The sequence below is a fragment of the Phalacrocorax aristotelis genome, chromosome 19, assembly GCF_949628215.1.
Source record: "Phalacrocorax aristotelis chromosome 19, bGulAri2.1, whole genome shotgun sequence".
In the NCBI taxonomy this organism is placed as follows: domain Eukaryota; kingdom Metazoa; phylum Chordata; class Aves; order Suliformes; family Phalacrocoracidae; genus Phalacrocorax; species Phalacrocorax aristotelis.
Genome location: NC_134294.1, coordinates 2,170,274 through 2,194,788, shown reverse-complemented (window position 1 = coordinate 2,194,788; position 24,515 = coordinate 2,170,274). Strand labels below are relative to the sequence as shown.

At 43.5% G+C, this 24,515-nt stretch overlaps 1 protein-coding gene across 1 annotated transcript in view; it reads left to right on the top strand.

Moving 5' to 3' along the window:
- Positions 1-24,515, top strand: part of IFFO2 (intermediate filament family orphan 2) — a 36,957-nt gene continuing 12,442 nt past the window's right edge. Inside the window, exon 1 of the mRNA XM_075113663.1 lies at positions 1-749. Within this exon, the coding sequence (XP_074969764.1) occupies positions 115-749 (635 nt within the window). The 5' untranslated portion in view covers positions 1-114. The remainder of the gene's footprint in view (positions 750-24,515) is intronic.

Here is a 24,515-nt window from a genome sequence, read left to right as displayed (position 1 = left end):
CTCCGCCTCAGCCGCGGCGGCCGTTAAACCGCCGCTTCCGGCCGCAGCCGCTCCCGCCCCGCCGCTCCCCTCACGATCTCCCCTCGCGGCCGGGGTTGAGGCGGCCGCCGGGCGATGAACTCGCTGCTTTTCGGGGAGATGGCCCGCGCCTTCTCCCCCGGCGCGGCGGCCGCCTCCTGCCCCCTGGGGCCCGGCGGCGGCCCCGGGAGCCCCGCGGTGGCTGCAGCGGCGGCGGCGGCGGCGGCGGGGGGCCCGCCGGTAACGGCGGCGCTTCGTAACGACCTGGGCTCCAACATCCACCTGCTGAAGGGGCTGAACGTGCGGTTCCGCTGCTTCCTGGCCAAGGTCCACGAGCTGGAGCGGCGCAACCGGCTGCTGGAGAAGCAGCTGGCGGCCCAGCAGAGCGAGCGCGATCGCCGCCTCCGCTACAAGACCTTCTCCCGCGACCAGGCCGTGCAGACCGACCCCGCCGCCCCCCCGCTGCTGCCGCCGCCGGGCCCCGGCCACGGGCTGCCCGCCGCCCCCCTCGCCTCGCCGCCCCACTACAGCCGCTTACCCGGCACCATCTGGAGCTACACCCAGGTGCGACGTACCGGAGGCGGCGGCTTGGAGACGGTGCAGGGACCCGGCGTCTCCTGGATCCATCCGGACGGTGTCGGGGTGCAGATCGACACCATCACCCCCGAGATCCGCGCCCTCTACAACGTGCTGGCCAAAGTCAAGCGGGAGCGGGATGAGTACAAGAGAAAGTGAGCGGTTTGGGGGGGGCCGTGGGGCTGCGGGAGGAGGGGGGGGGGATGCGGGCCGGCTGCTCCTGCAGTGCGGGGAAAGGGGCGAGTCCCTCCTTGGGGCGGTGGGAGCGTTTGGGGAGACCCGTGGGAACAGGGCTCCCCCCTCCCCAGGGCTCCCCCCACGGGAAGGATGCTCATATGGGTTTGGGGAGGGGGGGTTTGGGGTTGAGGGGGCGCTCAGCTTGGCGCCTGGAAAATGGTAGGGTGCTTCCCTGGGAGGCTGGAGAGCCTTGATCTTAAGAAAAGGAGCGCTGTAAGCTTGGCTTAAAAAAATAGTATAAAAAATATTCCTTTTTGGAGAAGGGGAATAATCTGTTATTAATATTGCATTGCATAGTTATTCCTAAATTTAGCTTGCCTTCATTTTCTGGACTAATCACTCCAGTAGTCGATTCTGTGTGCCAGGTCTCTGAAATTAGCTCAGTGCTGCAATATTTGGGTTGCAAATACTGCAGGGGAAGGTTTGCACTCCAAGACGGTTCCCCTGAATTAGTCAAAACAAAAGCCCTAACGACAGCCTTCGTAAAACCCTGGTAATCTGGAGGCTTCTCTGAGCCTGTTGGGAAGCCCTGGGTTTTTAACTGGTGTCCTTCTCCCCCCCCCCGGTGATGGATAGCGTTCCCTTCGGTTTGCTGTATTCGCCTGCTCAACCTAGCTGTGGCAGAGATGGAGGCCAGAGGAGGAAAAAAAAGGTAGTTGGGATTCTGCAGGGAGATTCCTGCATTGTCTGACGAGCTGCCTGTCCTTTGGGGCTGGCGTGGGCACTCCCGCGGTGGAATTTTATCATCTTTAGGCTTAAAATGCATTTCCTCTTTTCCCAGCCTCGTATTTATTTTTTTTTTCTGTAGAACAGATGTAATCCTTTATCTTCTTTTCTTTTTTTTTTTTTTTTTTTCTCCTGTGGAGGCAGATGGCATTTCTCAGCTCTGTGGCCTGTGAAGCATAGCTGAATTTCTTCTGTCCAGGGTAACAGGACTGCAGTGTGCTCTTTGCATACCTCTAGTCATCAGCTTTTATAACAGACCTCTTCTTGCAAATCAACTTGGTTTAGAGAGGTTTTCTAGGCAGGTATGTGCTATTCAAGTAGGTATTTCTGGCCTATTTGTTAAATGTCCGCTTTCAGTGCGTCGTCTTAAAGCTTGCATGCCTTGATGGCTCTGTACTTTGTGGCTGGAGCACCTCCTGAATCTGGATGGAAGTTGACCTCTTCTTTTTTTATTCAGTCTCGACTAGTAGGTGCCACCGTGGCCCGGGCTTGTTTTTGTTTTTGTGGTTGGTACCAAGGAGATGGGAGTAGCGGTGCTTCTGAGGAAGTTGCGCTTGATGATGGCTTGGTGAAGGAAGATATGCGTTGGGTGTGGGTTATGTCTCCAAAAGCTGGGGCTACTTCTTCTTTTTAATGGATATGTGATTTATTTTCCGCTTAGGGAAGAGGAGACTTGCGGGCCATTTAAGTTCAGTCTTTTCACTGATCTGTCATTGATTCTATCAATTCTGCTTTCACTGGCTTGTGTGCGGCAGATTTTCACCCCAGAGCAGTGCAGGTGTGAGTGCTTCCACGTGGGGATTGCATAAACCAAACATATTCGATGGAGCAAAGGGGGCCTCTTTGTAGGGAATCACAAATCTTATTCTCACCCCCCTTCCTCCTCTTGAAACAGGTTTTTTCTCCTGATGCTTGAAAATAAAATTTGACTAATGCATCTCAATGTGTATCAGACTAGTATTAGATCTGCAGTGTGTCTTTTGTGGTACGTTCATTACTGTGTAATTGGAATGATTATTCCGCTGTCCTGTGACCTTCGCTGATCGGATGGGCGTCACACATTGAGCTCTTTTGGGGTAGATTGTCTTTTTCATCTGCAGCCTTGAACACACTTTTGCATGCTTATGGAGTAATACTGTACCATTTTAAATTTAATTCTCGCAGTCAGAGTAGATTAGTCAATTTGATTTCATTATCATGAGCTAATGGGGTGTTGCAGTGTTTGTCAGCAATCCTGTAAAGATTGGTACCACTGCTTTCTTGTTTGTTTTCGCAGGGAAGGGATTCTCTGCCGTGGCATGTTTGTGTGTACGTACCTGTATATAAATATGCATTCTGAGTTTATCTTCTCTAGCTGCGAACCCTTTGATCCAAGTTTTATTTAGGGAGATGAGCTCCAAGTGGAAAATAAGCCTTGTGCCTGTCTCCTGACAGTGCTGTCAGGGCCTGCAGAGAGTTAGGTGCGTGCACACACCTCTAACGCAGGCTTGGGATATTGCAAAGATGCACGCGTGTTTGTAACCAGCCCGACGGGCAGCTAGCTAGGCCCTTTGAAATGGCACTGCTCCGGGTTGCAGGTACCTTTGTGTTGGAAACACCGTGTCTGCCAGATGTATTTGAGTGGCTTTGTACTCTGTTGTTGTTGTTTCACACCAAGAAATTACCATTTTGCTGAACTCGAGAACCACCAGAACACGGCAGCCTTTTTGAAGTAGTCAGGCCTTGTAACCTGACCAATAGGCCACCACCATGCGAAGATGCGTAAGCAGATAGCAATAAGTTACGTTTATTTCCTGAAGCAAAGGAGGTTTTTTCCTTTCCGGGATGACCACTTGATTAAGGAGGGCAGAGCCGTCAAATGCGTGTGCTTTGAAATGTTGGGCTACCGGGAAAACACCAGGCAGATGATTACATTGGTAAGTCTGTGAATATGGCTCAAATGAATTTCTAAAACATGGCTCATATGTGATGTGTCTGTTGTTGAAGACACAAACTCGTTGATGTCATACTTGGGAGTTGAAAAATGCAATGGTGGAATTCAGAGGTGAAATAATCCTTTTTGTTTCTTTTTGTCTTAAGGGCACCTGTACTGTTACTCTTAAAAATAATAGTGGGAGATCATCAAAGATGTTCTTTCCAGTGAAATTCTTTCTGTGCAATTTTGGGGATTACCAGTGGCTTCGTTGTAGGAAAATATGGCCAACTGCTGTGCTCCATCCCCAAAATTGCTTTTCTTGGACATCCTAACACAATAAACTGCTTTGGAGTTCTGAGGCCTAAAAAATTCTACAGTGTATAGTCAGTAGAGCACCTAGGTCATGTTTTACCCACGTTTTTGTTGGTCTCTGAAGTATAAATGGGAAGATGTCTCCCTGAGGAGCCCAGCAGCTATTTCAGACCAAAATAACTTTTTTTTTTCCTCTGGATCATGTCATTTTACACAAATGGTATATAAATGTGAATCTTTTCGTACTTGAGATGTTGTATTAATCTTCTAACATATTTTAGTGATCATGATTTTACACTGTGGGTTATGACTTCAGATGTGGGAGTTAGCACGTGGAGGAGATTTATAGGAAAAATGAACTGAAAATGATTTTTTTCCCAAACTGAGCTAGCATTTCAGAGAGCTTTTGGCCATAGATCTGATTCCAAATCCCTTGTAACTTTTTATCTATTACTACCATTTTAAGAAGAAGAACTAAAATTGTCCACTTTCTTTGCAGTTGAACTAGCTCAATAATAAAAAAAAAAAACTTTCAGGGACAGTTATCTGACACTTGCCTCCATTTTCAGATTGTGTAAGTTGAAACACGCAAGTGAAGTGGTTTTTTTCCAGGCAGCAAAAGCAAAAATCAAGCGTACTTCTCCTCCTCCTTTGAGGTGAGATTATTAAACAACCCAGTGTTTGAATCTTGGCTCCATCCATCCCTCCGTCCGTGGGTGACCAGCTTCATGGAAGGGGATAAGCGGGTTTAAGTTCAGGCATGTGACTGTGTCGCTGCCCTGCGAGGGGCTTGGGTTTCTGTGATCTGTTCAGGTTATTTAGAAGAAAAGTCCACTTTGTGAGGAGCGGCTGGGGACGTGAAACCAGCACGGTCCATCGTTACATGACTGCCTGTCCCCAGCATGTGCGGGCTTTGGGGTCCTTCCTTTAGGCTTCGGGCAGCTGAGCCGAGTGGAGCCTCAGCATCCCGAATGGCAGATCATGCCCCGTGTTTCTGTTGGTAAGCGTGCACCCAGGTGTTTAAATCGGCTTGGTTCTGGGAAGGGGGGAAACAAATGTCCTTTTCCCCCCGCCCCCAATTAGTCAAGTTCCATCGCCAGTCGAGGCGGAAGCGCTGACGGTCTGTCTTCTGGCGAAGGCAGGACGTCAAAATGTGTGCATATGGAATCTGTCGGGCAGCGATGCTGAGGCCGGCGCACGGCCCTGGCGAGAGGCGGCTCCTCCGGGCGAGGTGTCTCACCTTCCAGCTCCCAGACTTGCACGGAGGTGTCCCTTGAAGACCTAAGCACATCGCTGTGTGTTATGACAGGCAAATTCTGCTGCGTGTGGCCGGCAAGAGTCTGCTGACGTGGTGAAAACCTTCTGCAGTCATTCCCTGCTTTTTTTTTTTTTTTTTTTTTTCCCCTCTCTTAGCTGCAAGAAGGCTGCTGGTCTGTGGAGAGCCTTAGTCTGAACACTTGAATAGATTTGTATATTATGGGTTCAAAATTGTTCTTAATTGGTGCAGATATTGAGTCTGCCAGATGTTAGTCGTTTTTTCCAGCAGAGACTTAACTGCTAGTAAGAGTTGAACTGGAAATAATTGTTTTACCTTAGGATAGTATTTCATTTAGAAGATTAATAAAGTCCACTTGAAAAAGAGATTATCTTAAATTTGCTGCAGCTGGAAAGGACAAAGATTATCGTTGTCAAAGGCAACGTGCGTCAAAACGAACTGGATCTCGTTCTTTTTTAAAGAAGGGAACTTAATAAAAATGTGCTTAAGATAAGCCCTGGAGGAATGTCTGAAAACTTTTAAAGCTAAAATATCAGTGGTAACAAGATGCAAATGTTATGCATAGACCCGATAAAAAACAAATAATTGTTTTATCCCTATAGAAGATAGTAACCAGTGCTAGACTTCTGTCCGTCTTTCAATTGGTTACAGAGCTGGTAATAATGCAGTCTCTGCGTAAAGGCATATATATAGATTTAATTCTCGTATTTCTGCTTTTATTTTTATGTTTTAAAAGGGTAGTTAGGTTTCAGTGTGGCTTTTCACTGAAATTTAGTGTTCCTTAGTGCCTCCACAGCAGTCACACAGCCTGGCATTAAAGATTTTTGGATACCCCTTATGGGATGTGAAGTTTGATGTTAAATGCTTGCTCTGGTGAAACCTGAGACTCGGTCTTGAAAAGACTTTTTTATTTGCACTGGGAGGACCTGAGTTTTCTCTGTGGAGAATGGATTAAATTCTCTAATGAGGGAAGAGTTGGCCGTATAGCGAAAATATACATCCCCTTGGTTGGAAAGCTCTACTGCTTGGAGAGGTGCAAATGAAACACTACAAGAATAAAGTTTGTTTGAGTGTCAGACGCTTTTCTTTAAATCAAGCCATCGTTGCTTCTAAAATGCTGCTGCAAAGACATGCATTTACAATATACATGAATATCTGGAGCACTCTAACAAATCCTGGATTTCCCCCACCCCGGTATAACTAGAAACTGGGACTTCTGGGTCGTAGTAACGTAGGAGAGGTTTTGGAAGGAGAGGAGGATGTCTCCCTTTGATCCTGCTCTCTAACAGTGCTCCACAGTGGGACTGGGCCTGTACTTCGTTAAATATTTAAGTAGATAAATCTCTGTGTGTGTCTTACTTAAACTGGCTTGTAATGGGAGCAACCAGGGAGGGCCAAGATATGTTGTGACTGATTTGAAATGGCTGTCGTAGCTGGGCGAGTTAGCTACTTATTCTGAACTTTATCTCTGGCTAGCTATTAACTCTGAATTCTAATTAAAATAATGAATTCGCAGATGAACTAGATTGGATGTGGTGGGGAGAAAAATCACCACCTCATGTTGTGGTTAGAGTTTCAGAGAAACCAGGGCCAGGATCTGTGCTGCGTTCTTCAAAGAACAGCTTCCTCTGTTGCAAGAGAACCGCAGGACTTTCTGTGTATATTTTGAATTTACCTTTTGATTCTTCGCATGACTCATCTGAAGGCAAAAACCAGACTTTCAGAGCGCAGCTTAAGCTTTGAGGAGGTCTGGAAGCAAAATCCTCCACGTACCTCTGATCTTAAACCCAAATAATCTCGGAAGACCCTTGCAATTTAGGACTGAGGTGAAAACAAACACAGAAACAAGTTATTTCTAGCTCTTCATCACCTGTTATCGTAGGTTTATGCAGTTTGAGTGCTGGGCTTGTAGCTAAAGAAAGCACTGAACCATGTACAGCTCAACAGCTGCTTTTTTGTGGTTAAGGTTTTGTGGTGATGCTCTGCCAGGTCTTATGTTGGCTTCCTGCATATTCTTTTCTGTCACTACACTTATTTCTTTTTTTTTAGTTTGCTAGAAATATTCACAGGATGTTGTTCTTTACAGTCTAAGTCTCCATCTTAAAGTTTAAGACCAGCCTTTTTGTCTGTACAAGAAGGAAGGAGATTTCTTCCAGTTTGGTTTTCAAAAAAAAAAAAACCAGTTTTAAAATTTAACAGTCTGTACCTGTGCACTGTTAAGTCTGACTGAAGCTCTTGTGACCACTCTGAATTAAAAGATTATCCTGTTCCCAGAACCCTGAAGCAATAAGTAATGACTGGTAATAAAAGGTAATAAATGGGGCAAGACTGATACCGAGTAGTAAACAAAGCACAGGGAAGTTGTTGAGTGTACGGCTGTGCTTTTAAACTAGTTGTCAAACTCCGTTCTGCTCTAGCCCACCATATGTCTGGCTTCTAAAGGGTTTTTCTGATGTTCTGCTGTCTCCAGTTCTGTTTTGTATGAGCGCTCTCTGGCTGCTTTCACCTGCTGGCATTATCCTGGTGATGTTTAGCTGAAATTCTGTGCGTGTACCTCCCGCCCTCGTACCTGAAGTGAAGGAACACATCTCCACTGTATTATGTGTTTAAAAGGGGGGGGGAAATAAGATCATCGTGGTACGGCTGCTAGCGTGGGGTGTCCTGACAGATCACTGAATTACAAATATATTGTTAAAATGCCTCAGTTTGGGGTTAGAGGTGTGTAGCCAGTGACCTAGAGATGCCCATGCCTGCTGATTAAGGAGGAGTCATTTAGGAGGGTGGGATTTGTTTTTGATGCCAAAGTAGTAAGTAATGTGTATGGTGTTTCATAATTCCTGGCTGTTGCCTAGTCTAGAAACAGTTCTTATCAGATCTTTCTGCTTCAAAGTTGGCTTGAAAAAAAGTTCAGGTGATACAAGAGTGCCTGCTAGCGTGTTACCTGGATTGCATGGGTCATGCTAGATGTTTGTGGAAATGTCAGAACGTATTCGGGGACTCTTTCTAGTTCTGTTGCAGAAAGGGGCAACTGGGAGGCATATACTTGTGCCGTGATCGGATTAACAAGGTGCTCAGTTTCAAAAGCCTTTTAAAAATGAAATTATTAGCGTTTGTTTAAAAAACTTAAAATGTGTGAGAATCTTTCTCTTCTGTTTTATTTCCTGCGAGTGGGGTTGATCCACGCACAAAAATGACATCAACTCTGCCTCTGGATCTCCTTCAATAACAAGAGCATCAAGAGAGCTCAGAGAATGGTGCTCTGTGTCCATTAACGATGCGTCCTGCTTGTTAATGACACAGAACATGGGCTAGTTGCATTGTTACTGTGTGAAAGTGAATCACAGATGATGCATTTCTCCAGCCTTTTGTTCGAGCATTTCCACACTAACTCATCTACATGTGACTCGATGGTTACTGGACTCAATTTGGAAGCGTTCTGCTGGACTCAATGTTTCCCGCTTCCCCCAGAAGATTGTTAATTTGAATCCCTTTCCAAGTAGGTTTAGGGACTGAACCTAGTCGCGTCTGCTTTCTGTGCCACGGCTTCAAAAATAAGCCCACTCTGCATTTTGGCACTTGTTCTCACTGGAAGAATGCTTGGTTGTCCCTTTTTTTGGCTTTTTCTGTCTGGAAACCACCAACATGCATTGCTTTAGAGAAGGATTTTAGCGCTCCGTGTGATCAAACGGATGGCTTGATCGCTGTTAGTAATGGGGCTCCAAGTTTAATCTGATGCTAGTTTCAGTGGATTTATTCTGAATTTGCACTGAAATGCAATCGAAAGCAAAACTTGGCGTTACAGCCTGAGCCAAAATTCTGTGTAACTTCACAAATCTCTTGGTGCTATGGACAAGCCAAATGTTTTGATTTCTCTGTCCTCCATGATTTCACAAATCTGAACAGAAATCACAAAGCCTTTGTGAACAGGTAAACTCCAGATACAGTTCTGTATCCTGCAGTTATCAATACATGGGTGTGCCTCTGCACTACAACCCCAGTTTTGTTTGCTTTGAAATGTATGGGGGTTAATTTTACAATGGCTCATATCGTGACAACGAGTAATTTTACAATGACACATTAACACAGAGAACAGATATGTTGAAGGAAGTGATGATGTATACTAGCATTGGACCTCCCTTTCCCTTAAATACAGTAGATATGTTTAGTCCATGCAGTGACTCACGCTGGAATTAAAGATCAAAGGGATCCTGGCTCAGAGTTTATTCCAAATCAGTGGTTTCAATGGAAAACAGATTTCAGTCTCTGGATTCTTACAGGTAAAATTTGTCTGCATATCTCTGAGGGGAGAAAATAGAACTATGTCATATTCTTATTTAAAGTGACGCTTCCTCTGATAGAGAGAGCAGAACTTAGATTTAGCAAGCCCACGTCTGCTCAAACATAGCACTCAAGTCCTGACAAGTCAAATCCAGTTAACAAAAATACTAGGTATTGGCGTGATTGTACATAGTTCTGGAGAATGGCATGGGTGCATTAATATTGAATTGTAATGGGGCTATTTCAAGGATTCAAAAAGGTATTGTCATTAAAACTGCTGCAAGAAAACTCCCCCCTTGCAGGTAGGAAAAAAAGAGAAATCTTTATTTCCCTCGCTAACCTTTTCACTAAAGCAGTGACTATATGATAAAGCATCGGGCGTTCCGGATTCTGTTCCTAACTCTTCCACTGAATTTTTCCCCAAAACGAGTATAGCAGAATCACCTCACCTTCGACTGTTTCTGCCATCCACGCGGTTTTAAAAACCTTTTTTCTTTAAAGAAAGGGAGAAAAAGGGAGTGCAAAGCACTTAAGAACTCCTTAATGACCTGGAAAATGTTTTTCTACTAATCTGTATTCTTAACCAGAGCGTAGAACTGCCGGTTGTCAGTGGGAGACCAGTTTTCTTGTTAAAAAGGACAAAGTGACCCTGGGAATGAAGTCCCACTTGCAGAGATGCTGCACAGAATTTTATCCCTTCAAGACTAGCTATGGGATGTAAGTAAGCTCATTTTGTGATAACTGCCCCTGAAGGACAGCGAGCTCCTGGTGGCAGCATGTGATGAATCTGCAAATAAGCCCATTTTCCCTCGTAGCTTCCCTTACCTTTGTGGGTGTTGGATCCTTCTATTCATTTATATGCATTGCAGTCAGCCTCTTCCCTGTTAAGTTGCAATGGCTGGAAAGAATTTATTGTCTTCTCTACTGATCGTTTTATGCAGGGGATCGTAGGAGCCTTACAGTCATCATGTCGAGGCAGGCCTTATTGCTACGGGTACTGTGAGCTAGGTGTTGCTGCGACGAGCTACTGTCACTTTGCTGCAGCCCTGAAAGAGGCGTCATCCTATTTTCCAACATACGGCCTTTTTTTTCCTCCATTGTTCAGTGAAGCTTTAATTCCCATTGTGAATTTTATAGAAGAGAGATCCAATGATATACAGCTCTAGACCTGTGGGCAGGGATTTATTTCTCCGTGCTGAGCTAGCACGGTGCTCTTGTTGAGTGGGCTTTGATTTAGGTAGGGTTTGGGTCTGTGACTCAGCCTAATTCTCCTGTAATTGTAGGGCAGTTGAAAGGCAGGGGAATGAGGTCACTGCCTCAGTCGCTCTGTTCCTTTTCAGTGGCCTTTTGCATTAAAACCAAGTTTGTACTGGAACTCTTGTGCTGTCTTCCCCTCTATAAATAGCACGGGGTTGCCACTCAGTAGTTCCTACACCCACACTAATAAAAATCTGCAGTGTTTTAGGCTGCCTTAAAATTGGATTTCATTTGTGAAAACTTAACTACAACTTACTTTGCAGCAGCAGGCAAACTGAGCCTATTCCCTTTGAGAGACGAGATGAGGCTTCAGTATGTCTGGGACTAGTGTCTTCGAGGGTATTCCAGTGTTGATCAAGTTTTTTTTTTTTCAGTTGTTTGCCTGTGAATTCAAGTACGAAACAGTTATGTTCTTGGAACTTTGTGCAACCGAGACAGCAAAAACAACTGTTATGTTTGTGTGAATTTAAGACTGATCGGCCTTTGTAGAAATATTTAACAATGCCTAATCTTGAATTTTATGTCCTCTTTATTAATTAGCTTCCATCTAAATGGCATAGTACCATGGTTTAATGGTAATTCTGTAAGGGCTAGTCACCATAATGAACTAGAAATACTGAACTGTATTAATCTGCCCATTGTGCTAGAAGTGATTAAAGGAGCTTAAACAGAGCGAGCATTCTTACATTTCTTGAAGGACCGTGCGAGGAGTACTGTGCGCTTCCTCAAGTTTCATACAAGCCTTTGAAGAGCAGTTTATTTCTTATACTTTGTTAATTATGTTCTTAGAATCCTGATACTGCACGTAAAAGCTGTACTCAAATATATTTACCTTTACAAAGGTAATAAAACTCTTAAAGGTAAGATAATGGACATACAGGAGCGCTACTGGGAGACGTTACTATATCTAGGGAGGTATCCCACCTGCCTTCCTGACTCCTGAAAGCAGACAAGCATGATCTCATTTTAATAAACAGTTTCCTTGATCTTTAATGGGTTTAGTAAAAGTATTTAGTATTGGGGCAGAGATTAAGATGACTTCTAGCTCTCAGTTTTGAGGCTGGTTCTTAAAGGGTGTGGAGGAAGAGGGAGGGCAGATGGAGATAAACCTAAAGACAAGGTAAGGAGAGCAGTGAGCACTTCAGCTGCAACTTGCAATTGTTCTTGGCATTTCAGGCTGAAGAACTGCTGAAGTGAAAGAAAATGTTACGGTAAAACATTCCAGCAGGATCTCTGGTTCCTCTCCACAGAAGTGATCCCCGTCTGTCATCACTCGGTCTTAGCAGAGCCTTTCAGAATTAGTTTGAGGTGATAACAGCAGGGTGGTTACAACATGGCTAGTGAAGGGAGAGGCCATGCAGAGAAAGCATTTACTCAAATGAAGGCCTTTTATGAGAGAGGATGTTAAAATACCAGTGTTTTGAACTTAGTACAGGTTATGTTCTAACAGCTAAGCTTAGCTAGCGGTGTATTTAATTATATAATTCAGTATTTCTTTACAGAAATGGAGCAGTTTTTCCCCCAAACGGATGATTTGCCTGAATATTGAAATGAGAGATGATGGGAAGATCTGTTGAGACGGAGGTGGGGTTTGTGTGTTGGTAGATTGCCGTAGGTGTTGAAAATGGTGCTGTCTCTGATTTTGTGCTGTGCCAGTGATGTATTTCTTTTAAGGCCACCAGCTAGCCCAAATGCAAGACATGCTATTTAGTCTGATATATTCCTGAAAGCAATCCTTTAGAAAGGCTATCAGTTTAAATTAAGGTTTTTTTTCAGCTGTTAACTGTGGAAATATCCTTGGTTCACTCTCCAGAGTGAAACTGGGCTTCATGCTGGCTTACTGTGCAAGCCCCCCTTCACAAGAGGTCTAGCTGGGGGATCTGTTTGGCGGAACTCAACGTAAGTGTAAATGTTCCAGTGCCAGAAAGTCTCTGCTCCCTCTGGAGAGCGGGAGACCCACAGTGCAACATCCATGTTTTCCTCTTCAGAGCAGATTGCCATGAGGTCGTAGGCAGTTCTGAAAAGAAATATTCCTCACCCTACATGGGAAAAATTTCCCGTAGTTAAAAGCCTGCTAGATGACTTCTCTTAGAGCTGTGATGTAAGAATCTTCCATGTAGTCATGTGCATCAGCTGAGATAATGCACTATTTTAACTTGGCAGCCTCTAAGAGGGCATTCATGAAAGCTTTCATTAGGTGTTTATAGAAAATAGAAAGGAAATTCATGCCACAGAAGTTTGCCTGTACTTTCCGACAGCTTAGTGTTAGATCTTATTATGGCTTTAAATCTCTTCTGTAACTACTTGTCTCCTCGGCTGCCAGACTTTTGGCAAGGTGTCTGCCTTTTGCTAAGAGTCCTTAGCATCAGTAGGAGGTGAGAAATGACAAGTGAAATGTCCTGAGCACCATAAAAATACAAATGTATTTTTAAAACAGTGATGGTGTACATTAGAGCATGCTTCTATGACATCTTTTTAAAGTTGCTGCAAGGCTAGAACTATATAGAATTATACTCCTTTGTTACAGTAAGTGTTCTTGACTATAAGTAGATTTCAAATCTGTTTTATTGTATGCTTTCTTTTTCTTATTCTTTTTCTTCCCGCCCAAAAGCCCTCCTCCATACTAATATTTTTATCAGTTCTCGACGTGTCTCCTGTGTTCTGGGGATAAAAAATGGGAAAGAGAACTGGGAATCAGGGCTAAAAAAAATGGAAGCTAAGGAAAGGGGGAATACAGTTATCTGTTGAAAGATGTGGATTCTTCTTGTGCTGCTGAAGACTAGACTAGAGGGAGAGCCTCAAAAATCTGCTCAGGTTTCATGTACTGGATTTTACGTAGAAGCTATGAAGCTCTTGGGGTGCCTGCCTTCAGAAACAAGTCATGCCGAAGTCTGACGTGGTCGCGTGTCCTGGTAATACCTTTACCTGACCTATTAGAATTATTAATTGGTATTTTTGTATGACTCCTCTAAAACTAATGCCCTGAAGTGGAGTTAAAGGACCAAGAGCTTGAAGTGAGCGCACTAGGGAGAAGAGAAACAGGATGGGACACACACACCCCCCCGGCTTTAGAAACCACAGTATATCACGGTGAGATCACTATTTACGTTTTTAGCATGGAGGATAGGAGTTGGAAGTCGTATTTGGTGGCAGGCTGCAGAAAGCTTTTATTTATTACCAATATTTGCCTAGCACTACCTAGTGTGTGGTTTACAATGGTGTGGCATCTTTTTTTTTTTTTATAAAGTACTCATGTTTGTAGTCTTAGCAAACTATTAAAACTATTGAAGGCCTGGAGTAAGATTGGTTTATTTTATTTTTTTCTTTTAAGCCAGCGAAGCTTCAGATTCTGGGACAGGCATGCTGGTGCCTATCTTCTGCTGTTTAAATACATTTGATTAAATTAAGAACATTAAGCAATTTTTAAGTTTCCCTAAACAATGGATGGATTTTTCTGTGATTATTACATGAGTCAGTTATAATAATCCCTTTTCATTGTGCAGTTTCGCTGCTGAAACTGAGCGCTGAAGCATCGTTGACAACTCCCTTACAAACAACCTGACTTCCAATTTGCAGAAGAAATTTTTCTTGCTCCATTCTGTTCTCCTGTAGCCTGTATTTATTTCAGTAATGATGTGGATGTTGGAGATGAGCTGTCCAAAGCAATCACATGGCTTTACTGGGACGCCGGGATAATAACATACTGTGTTCCGCAGTTTGTGCTCCTCGTGCAGCCTCCCCTTTGTCTGCACAGGGTCTCTGAAAGCTTGTTTTGGTCTTTTCAGTGCAGGAGACTGCAATTCTACAGGTTTCTCACATTAGCACTTGTACCAGGCTATTTCTGCGTGTTGACCGAAAGAATTTGAGATGGTGAAGTTTATGCAATAATTGCAATATGATTTAAAAGCACTGGATGGGCTACTGTTTCCTGTCCTGCCATGGCCGAGTTAGCCAAGAAACTACTTCAAGATGTCCAACTTCTGCTTCTCATTTGTTCAGAGATGCTTGTCGTGTCTGTCAGACCCCCATAATGGAATTAACACCCTGCTGTACCATAGGTGGGTAGATAAACATAAAGCAGTTTATCAGAAGAGTAGAGAATAACGAGCAGCTTTTTGACTTTTGCAGGACGTAAAAAACCAAAGTAGTTGGTACTTTTCTTTGGGCTCAATCTCTGTTCTGTTCTTTGTCCCTCACTTTAGTTTTATAGCATCTGTCACTATTTTGGTAATATCTTCTAAGAGGATGGTGATTAGTCGGGAGTAGTGAGCTTACTTGGATGAATTTTACAGCAATCTTGTATGTATGCCTGTGCCAAAGTGTTAGGACAGAACACCTGAATGTTTGACATACGAAATACCATAAAATTGCAGCTTGTTGATGGGCAGAGCTGTAAAATAAACATATATACGTGATCAGCTGTCTTTAATGCATGAGGTTTGTAGTACTTAGGTTTGCTAGAGATTTCCTTACATGGGAATTCAGTGTTTGGTAATTAACTTGTAGCTAGCAGTGCTATACAGTAACATAATCCTGTGCTTTTCAGATTACCTGTTTCAAAATGAGTCAGAGTAATTACTTTATCTGCAGTTACAACAACAGTTTCACAGGAATGTAATGTTCTCTGCCTTGGCTGTTTCATAAGCTGCGCTTGCGGTTGTCTTCTGCAGGCCTCGAGTACCCAGAGCTCTTCTGTATACTTCAGTGGCAAATGAGATAAGGGTCTGCTGTATTAAGGTGTAGAAATGAGCGTAGTGCTGCTATTTTCTACAAATCAGTTTGCGCAGACAGAACTGACGTGAGCATGGACTTGGCTATGAGCTAAAAATGAGAGTATAGTACGATGGCTTTTGAGACGGCTGGCGTGATCTCTATGGAAATGGGGTTTCTTCCCAACTGTATTAGCTGCTCGAGTTCCCCATTTCCTCTTTGGTTTGTTATTGTGCTAGCCGGTGGGTTGCTGGCACAATGAATACTCTTCAGGACCGTGAGACATGTTGGAGGTAAATAAGAATAGCAGCATGGGAAATAGTCCTGGAAATATGATGCTGTCCTCCAGTATGGTGAAATCAGGATGTGTCCATCTTATTAAATTTCCTTTTTATTGTTAATAGAAATCGAGAGAGGGAGAAAGGAAGAAAAATAAGCGGATATACCTACAAAATAGGGGAAATGCCTTGGGCTTAACTGAAGAAAAGAGGAAGAGAACGGAGAATTTGAGCATTGTCCCAGGAAGGCTGATATAGTAGCTACCTAGGCGCTACAATAAAATATTTACAAAGATCACTTCATTCTGCACGGTTGAGCTAAAAAGAAGCCCAAAATGCAGTGCTCTGATTCGCATCTTGCCAAAAGTGTCACACTATATTGATCTATGTCAAATGGGCGTTTGGTATAAATCTTATCAGATGTTTCATAGTTAGGCCTAATCATATTTACTATGCCATGCGTGGGCTGTGTCACATTCGTGCAATCGGAGCTGACTTGTCAAGCAAACAGGCTGCCTGACGTTTCCTTTCAGAATAAAATGGTGCTGTGGGTATCTCGGAGGCACAGACGTGGCACTGGAAGGTCCTGCTGCCCAGAAGTCTGCTGAAATCAGGCTAACTGCAGAAACAGAGTATCCTGTTGGCGTAGGGAATAGTAGTTGCCTGTCTTAGTGACAAAGAGCAGCTTGCTAGGAGTTGATATCCTAGCTAATTTAATTGTTTTGCGGCTCTCGTGTCTATGATGTGTTTCTGATAGCTGCAAGGCTGTCTCAATAAAACTGTGGGCTGCTCTCAGTAACTGGAAGTTTAAAGTTCATTATAATGTTTCCTTTTTGGAGTGGGGAACTTCTAGAGGTAGGCTTTGGAGCGGTTCCTCTTCTCTGTTGCACATTTTCCCCCTCCCTACTTAAGTCTTTGCCTAGTCTTGAGCTATTCGTATTTTTCTGATCGTAGGCTATTTTGTCCTTACCTTGCTCTCTCAGCTGGTTTTCCTTTATTGCACAGAGTAAATCCTTAACACCCCCCAAAAACAATCCCAGAGGCCAAACTTGCAGGCCTTGCGTTTGCCAGAGTTGCTTTTTCCATAAGGCTCTTTTGTTAGAAACAGTCCTGGGCTAGCTTCAGCCACCGCTAAGCTTACTGGCGAATGGAAGGCGGGCAGTCCCTGCTTTCTCATGTTTCTGGGCAAATCCCTCTCCCCTTCCCTGGGGTCTGCTCTACCTACCGAAAAGGACTGCCTTTCAGCTGTCAAAAATTGTAATAGATCCACACTGTGGAACTATTTGTTCATGCTTAAGAGACGTATATTTGTTCAGGGGTTGTAAACACTGTCATGAAGAAGTTGACAGGAAGGAAAAATGAATTTAAGTTGCTGGTGCTGTGGGGAATACAACTAGCGTTAATTCTGCCCGCAACACTTTGCTGCAGCCTGTCAGTGCGCACCACTCTGCGCTGAGAAGTAAATGCAGCTTGATCTGTTATTTCTTGTGTTTGTGGTTGCGGGGACAGGTTGGGCACAAATTTGTAAATCTGCCTTGACTTGCTGGCAAACGTAAGAGGAGGTTACAGAAAGTAGCGTGTTTAGTTCACCTTGTGCGTTAGTCCTCGTATCGTGAGTTATATCATAAGCCCTGCTCTGAGAGTTCGTGATCTGATGGTATCGTATCAGCCGGAACAGCTTATGACTAACCTAAATCACTTCTCTGCAGGCTGCAGGAAATGGTTGTGTCCCTGTGATCAGCGCAGTGGTTTAAGGTGTGGAGGACACTAGTGATAAAATGATTTCTAATTATACTCTGATTCTAGAGTATGGAAACTTCATAAATAAAGACTGAATAGACAGAGGCCTTTTGCAGTTTTGCTCCTTACAGTGTAAAAGCTCCGTTCCTCCATAGCAGTTACAGTTTCCATATGCCCGAGATGAATGGGAGTAGCAGAAGAGCTGTGCAGAAATGTAAAGATGCTATGGGCTTACATCAAACACTTAAAAGAATTACCGTACCCGATCGGGTTCATCTCAGGAGAGGGTACTCCTGGCTGTGGCTGGTGGCTGTGGCTGGTAGTTGTGGCTTTGAACGCTTCTCACAGGCTTAACCTGTTAGGCAATACTCAAAATCATTTGTAGCTGCAGAATAGGCAGGTCAGTGATACACTGGCCTGGGTTATGTTGTCAGGGGTCTGATCTTTCTCTGTAGGAGAATATGAAATGGGTTTAGAGAAGCAGAGAGTGGGGCCAGTATGTGGGGAAAGAGGAAGCTGTACAAAACTTATTTCCAACGAAAGTAATCTACCTACTTGCAGAAGTTCTGGACTCTCCTGCAGAATGGCTTAGAAACCAGTATACTGATAGGTTATCAGGGAAAAGACTTCTCTGCATGGCACTTGTTCAGTTCAGAGCTCCAACACCTCCATCCATGTTCTGAAAGCAAGCTGAATCGAAGTTCCTCAGTCAGGAGCAGTTAGGCTGTCAGGGAAGATGGTTCTCTGAGTGTGGCCTTACTGAAAGTGAAAGCTGGCAGCAGTGAGCTTGATGGCTTTATCTGTTTTACCCTATTTCTCAATCTACCTGCAGCGAAAAAAAAAAAATTGTTTCTTTGAAGGCAGCAGTATTGCAAACAAATTTGCTACAGTGGGATGTGGAAATAGACTGCCAACACTAATAGCTTTGGATGCACTTGTAAGTGGAAGACACTGAAGGATTTTCTTCTTCACTTGGTTAGCTATGGGACTGAAAATAACCAAAGTTCATTATCAGCGATTTTCTTTTGCAAGGACAGGAGATCTTTTAGGTGCTTTCTCTGTCAGGAAGTTGTATGAAGCCTTGTGGAAACACCCGACAGCAGCCTCCCCCACTGCATTAGACCTATTTTGAAGGAGTATCTTGTGTCTTTGTAAATGGAATTCTGTGTTTGGGGCTGGGTGCAAGGACAAGAGGGGAGGTCCAAAGCTCAAGTATCAAAAGACACTTCAGATTTAGAACCAGCCTTTCTTTAGTGTGGTGGTGTTTGCAAGAATAAGTCATGCAGGAGCGTATGACTTGTAGCTGTGTAGCTTAAAATGTGTTTAATGTTGCCATGAATGTTGCATAATTATATGTGAATTCTCCTAATGTATTAAAAGCACCATAATTTTCTTTATAAAGGAATGCAGGCATGGCTGTTGCTTCTACTTGAAGTTGTTGAACCCTTGTGACATTATGCGTGGCTTTCATTTAAACACCTCGTGTGGTCAGGAACAAAACGCAACTGAACTTGCAGATGATTTTTATTGTGGTTCCAGTAACAGGCTGGAGCATCTTTCCAGGGGTATGTAATCGAGAGGCATAATTATGCAATGTTTTTCTGTATAGTAAGTCCTTTTAGTAATTCTCTTCACAAGCAATTGCTGTTGTTCAAAGGCCTGTATGCTGTTTTAAGTAGAGCATAAGTCTAGAATAGGACTTTAATATTAAACCTCTCCTTGTAATGAAGCACCCGAGTATTAGCAGTGCAAAGGGTACAAGTTCTGCTATGCAGTGATTTCACCTGTGTCATCTAGACCACGGCTGCACGTTCAAGGATTCACATTCCTCTGTCGCTCTGATGTTTGGGAAATTTGATGCTGCAATGACTGACTTCTAGTAAAGAGATTCTGTGTAGAGGATGTTGCTTGCAAGAGGCAAGAAACATGTCTTCATTCAGGAGCGCCGCTGCTGTTGTGTTACAGCCAGGCTTTAATGGAATCAGACGTTCACATTAAATTAATACGTTTTACATGGAGCCCATCAACTAACATTTCATTTGCTTCAATAAGAAGCCAGGGCATGTGGGATCAGAATGGTCTGTGCTTGGGATAATCTAGAAGAATCCTTATATATTACAGCATCTTAAAAATGCTCACTTAAACAAGAGGTAGCATTTGTGAATAAGCTAACTGCTTAATGCAACCTTGTATTTAATTTAGTGCTAAACTAAGACTGAATAGGAAAATGATCTCTTAAGCAAGGATTTTTAAAAGCAGAAAGCATGGTGCCTTGTTTGTTTTTTACTTGCTTAACAGAATAAAGGAGGCTTCATGGAGGTTTTTAAAAATTAAATCCATCTTGCATGGCCTAGTTCTTCTGAGCTAATGAAAAGATGCAGGCAGCTATTTGTATTTACAGTCCCAAACGCGGTCTTGTATCGGGAATGGTTTAGTGAGATTGCAGATGTAAGTTCTTTGCTCAATTAAGAAACACCATTGCAAATGGTTAAATAGACTGGCGCTGCAGCAGAACTGCAGTATCGTAAAGGTCTCTTTACATCTGTCCAGAAAGTCTTGAACATATGCTTTGTGATCCCACACAACCACAGCATGTTTCTCTCGAGCAGCATGCCCTGCCCAAATTTCTGCCTTGACCAGTTACAGGATTAGGCTGTGGATCCTTTTGTGTGGCAATATAAGTTCGTACATCTGATGGGCCGTGAAGTCAATTCGAATGAAATCAGTGTATAATAACCAGAGTTATAAACTGTAATGTTGATAGTTATTATCTAGGTGTTGGAGAGGGGATTAGTGGGCATGTTACTACAGACCCACAGCGAGAGGCGATGTGTAATGGCCATGAGTAATGCGAAATGATTAAATCGGTTAAGCTTGTGCATGTTAAGTGTTAAATCTCATGCCAGCGCTGGCGAGCAGTGCAGTACGCCTTGCCATTTGGAGTTCCTGTAAACAACGTATGGGCGTCAAAAAAGATCCAAACGTGCAGAAGAACAAGCAGTGCTGCCGCAAAGGAGCGGGAGCACAAAGACGTGTCTGTAACCTGTTGACGGCAGAGCAGGAACCCTCCTGGGCAGTACTGGAGGTGTAACTGCTTGGTCCTGCCATAGCATGGGTGTTTTCTTCCATCTTCTCGCAGGTGTGGTACATCAGAGAATGCATCTTAGGTGCTTCGTGTCCAACAGATGAGCAAGGCTGGGTGCATCTCGTGCCAAAAATGGAATAGTGGTGTCTCAGCGTGCAAGAAAAAACAGTTATGCTGTTCCCTGAAGTAGCACTGACAGTTCATCCCTTCAGTATGTTTATGTTCTCAGAGATCATTAGCAGGTAATAGTTTCGTGAGCATTTTATAGTCGTCGTTCAAACTCACGCCTTTGTTTCCTGTCGTGGACTTAACGCACTCCAGAGCTATTAGGTTTCCCTTTCTGTTACTGCTTTTCTCCCCGCAACCTGATGGGACCATGCTCTAACAAAATGGGGTGAAAAGCTTCAGAGTCAGTACCTGAGAGAACAGCAAGGGAGAAGCTTAAACCACGGTAAATGTTTTCTGCTCTGTGTGACTCGGTATAAAACTACAAGGAAGAAAAAAAACCTCTTCCTAAAGAGTTTTTTTCTTATGGAAAAAATGTATTGTCATTAAATGTTATTTGAGCAATATTTGCTTCCTTAAGGGAGAGAGATTTTTAATGAAAGAAATAGTGCAGTGGATGCTATCAGGCATCATTAACTCTCACCTGGTCTACTTGTGCCTGTCTGCCTTGAGCAAAAACATACTTAAAACAGTAGGTTTATATCTGTCCTATTTTGTAAGCATGTTGTCTGTTGTCTAAATAATACCATACACCTCAAAATCCTGGGTTTTAAAAAGAAAATTGCCGTTCCAGAAATTGTTCAGTAAACTTCTCTAAAACTTACTTTCTGAAGAGGTTTTGTGAATATGCTCCAATGGGCAATTCTCTTCACTGGTCTCTATTCCTAAATTTGGCTTGATGCTACTGGGAGAGGGGAAAGGAAGAGCTCGTGTTCGTTGATGCAGGTATTCAGGGAGTGGGAAAGCGAGTTGAAGCTTGTTGTGCCAACACAGGCTGCTCAGTTTAATTTCATGAACATTAAGGCTTGAAAACTTAGAGAAGCTTTTAAGGGACGTTATCCAGTTCCTGAGATGTCCCCATCGGCTTTCTTCGGTGTAGGAGATGATGTTAGTATCAGTGAACTGGTAGCTGCTCCTCCAATTTCAAAGGAAACACACAAGTTTGGTGTGACTCAGCTTTACAAGAACACCGCTTTAAGCAATGTTAATCCTAGCTGACTAATCATGTGTTTTGTTTGTCTAATATCCTTGTAATGTAGCTATTCCCGTTAAAGAGACCCAGCATCCTTTGTTCTCCTTGAAGCTATGTGAGACATGACTGCAGAAGCAGTTTGAGGCCCGAAGCTGCAATGACAGAATGCCGCTGGAATGTAATGCGTCACATCTGGTGAAAGGGGGATAGATCCATAGCTTCCAAAGTTCAGACTGGCCCTTTATTTGGGGGGTGGGTACGTGCTGGTTGGAAATACAACATGCGTGGAAGGTGGGAAGGAAGGAAAAAAGCTTGGTTAGATTTGAAATTCCCATTGCTTTGTTTTTTAAGAGAAATAACTGAAAATACAATAAGCAACCCTGAAGTCTGGTAATTTTAGATGGCAACGTTAGCCTTTCTGGGTCAGAAAAAAGCTTTTTGGATACAGCTGGAAATCATAGCAATTGATGCATCTGAGCCAAGAAATAAGTGTATTTGAGAGCAGCAGGAGCAGCTGGCTACTTAATATCCTGCAGCAAATATGTGAAGATTGGTGGTTTTTTTAGCTTACAGTGTGTACAGCCATTTCCCTTTGGGGTATTATAGCCCTGGTCATTCCTGCTGCTGCTTCTCCTGTGGTTATCCAGCAAAGGAGTGACCTCTCTGCTCCGCTTATGCCACAGGGATGATTAATCAGGTGGTGATTCCCTCTTCCTTGAGATGAAGGGAGCACCAGGCTTGCTCCCTTTCATCGACATTTTAGGCTGCACGTGCAAGTGGCGTCACTGGTTCTGTCTGCGAAGGAGCAGAGGGTGTCTGCAGCCCGCTGGGATTAAGGCTTGTGGAAGACTGAGTCTTCTGCTTTTAGGTGGTAACTGAAGAGAAAGATATTGATTACTGAGAGAATAATTCCAAGTATGTTGAATATTAAAGACATCAGACCTGTAGTTAGCATCCTCTCAGTGGCACACTGACTCCTTACCACTGCCTTTGTTGGAGCGCGTAGTGTCGCAGCTGCCAAGGTTCCTTGTAAAGTCTTGTGTGTTACAGCAAATACAGGACGATCATATGAATGAGCAAGCTTTCTATTGTCTCACTTCCTTGGAAGTTTAAATGGAGAATTAATCCTCTGGCACCATTGTCATCCTCTACCTTCCCGTCCGTCTCCTTCCTCTCTTCGCTACAAATAGTCTAAGGTTTAAGTGTGAGGAGGAAGAAAGATTGGCATTTTTAGCTGTTAAATGAGGTTAATCAGCTTCATGTTGTGGGTGGGAGAAATGTGCGCTGAGGTTAAGAATGTGATATTGATGGTTAGCAGGACCCTGATTATCAGTCCAGTGTAAATTTTCTTCTGTTAGGCATAAACTTTTTGGTTAATAATTACCCAATTGTTTTATTGTTCCTATAATGAAACACAGAAATTGTGTGCATGTGGGGGGTGTTATGTATGTAAAAGGCATCCTATTTCTCTTCTCTTGAAGACACTGTCTTGAGTTTGATGGAAGGGAATTAGGGCTGTAAATCACTCTGCTGCAAAACACACTTTAACTGGGACAAAGAAAAGAAATGGAACTACTGGAATTTCTGCAGGATGAGGAAGGTTAGTCTGAGCAGACTTTGAGATGCATAATTTTGGCGGCTGCCCAGAACGGCTGAGCTGCTGGGAAGGAATGCTAATCCCTTTTGCTAGCTTTGGCATAGCCAGTAAAAATATGCAGATGCGTTTTCCAAAAATACATCCCTTTTCTTGCAGAATGCACGATGCGCTGTGGGGATGCAAAGAATACAGCAAGATAACCTGAATGTAGCCAGTATTCCTCGTTTCAACAGTTAAAACCTTGAGAAGCAGCATACCAATTTTTGCAATGTCTGCTTGACTTCCATCCATAAATGACAGCCTGCTGGCAGAAAGACCAGGAGGAATGATTAAATCTATGCAACACTCCTTCTGAAACAGAAGGAGACCATCTTACAGATTGTGAATATAACCGACTGCTTTAATTTCACCTTCTTGACTTCAATATTAAAATCTGAAAAATTACCAATTACATGTACATTTCTATAAAAATAGTCAACAACCAAATTGGATATGGAAATATGAGCTAAAACATTTGATGACAAATGCAAATTTCAGCCTAAATATTTTACTCTGCTCAGCAGTAAATCGTTGCTGTTAAAAAGATGCACAAGTCTTCCTGCATAAATCAAACTTCAGTTGTAAAACAGAGAATTTGCACGCTGTTACGTTGGATGTTCCTGCACCACAATAGCAGGAAAGAGTGGATGTAGCCAGCGTGTCATCTTGGCACTGTGCTCGCCGGAGCTGCTGCTGCTGCATTAAGATGTAACCTGTTCAGGTGCCTCCGATCGTGCCTGAAGACAGCAAACGGCGATACCACCGTGCCTGCCTGCGTCCTTTCCTGCTGAAATGGTCCGTCGTGGCTTCCATTTCAGATGGGATGAAATCTGCGCTTTGAATGCAGAGATGTATCGAGTAGCATAGTGATTCTGTATGCTGCAAATCAGCTGCCTCGATGGGAATATCCCACAATCTAGCCATCACCCGATTTCTTTGTGGATTTGGAAACAGGATGAAACGAGGCGTTTTGGCAGGTTTAACCATGAATTTTCAAGAATGCTTTGATTGAGAAGATTTCTGGGCCCATGGTTTGCCATTTTCAGTTAAACTGTAAAAAGTGTTGAAGTGGCAACAGAAAGTATCAGGATGGTACTCGGCAGTTATGCTCACCACGGGGGTTTTAATCATGGGGTATCCAAAGTTTCTTTTCCGGGGGTGTAATCCCTGTTGTCCCAACAGACTGAGCAAGTCTCACGTGGCGCTACTGCCCATTCAAAACAAGTGGCACACGTCTTACTTGCTCCCTCTCCCCCAAACACAAACCATATCC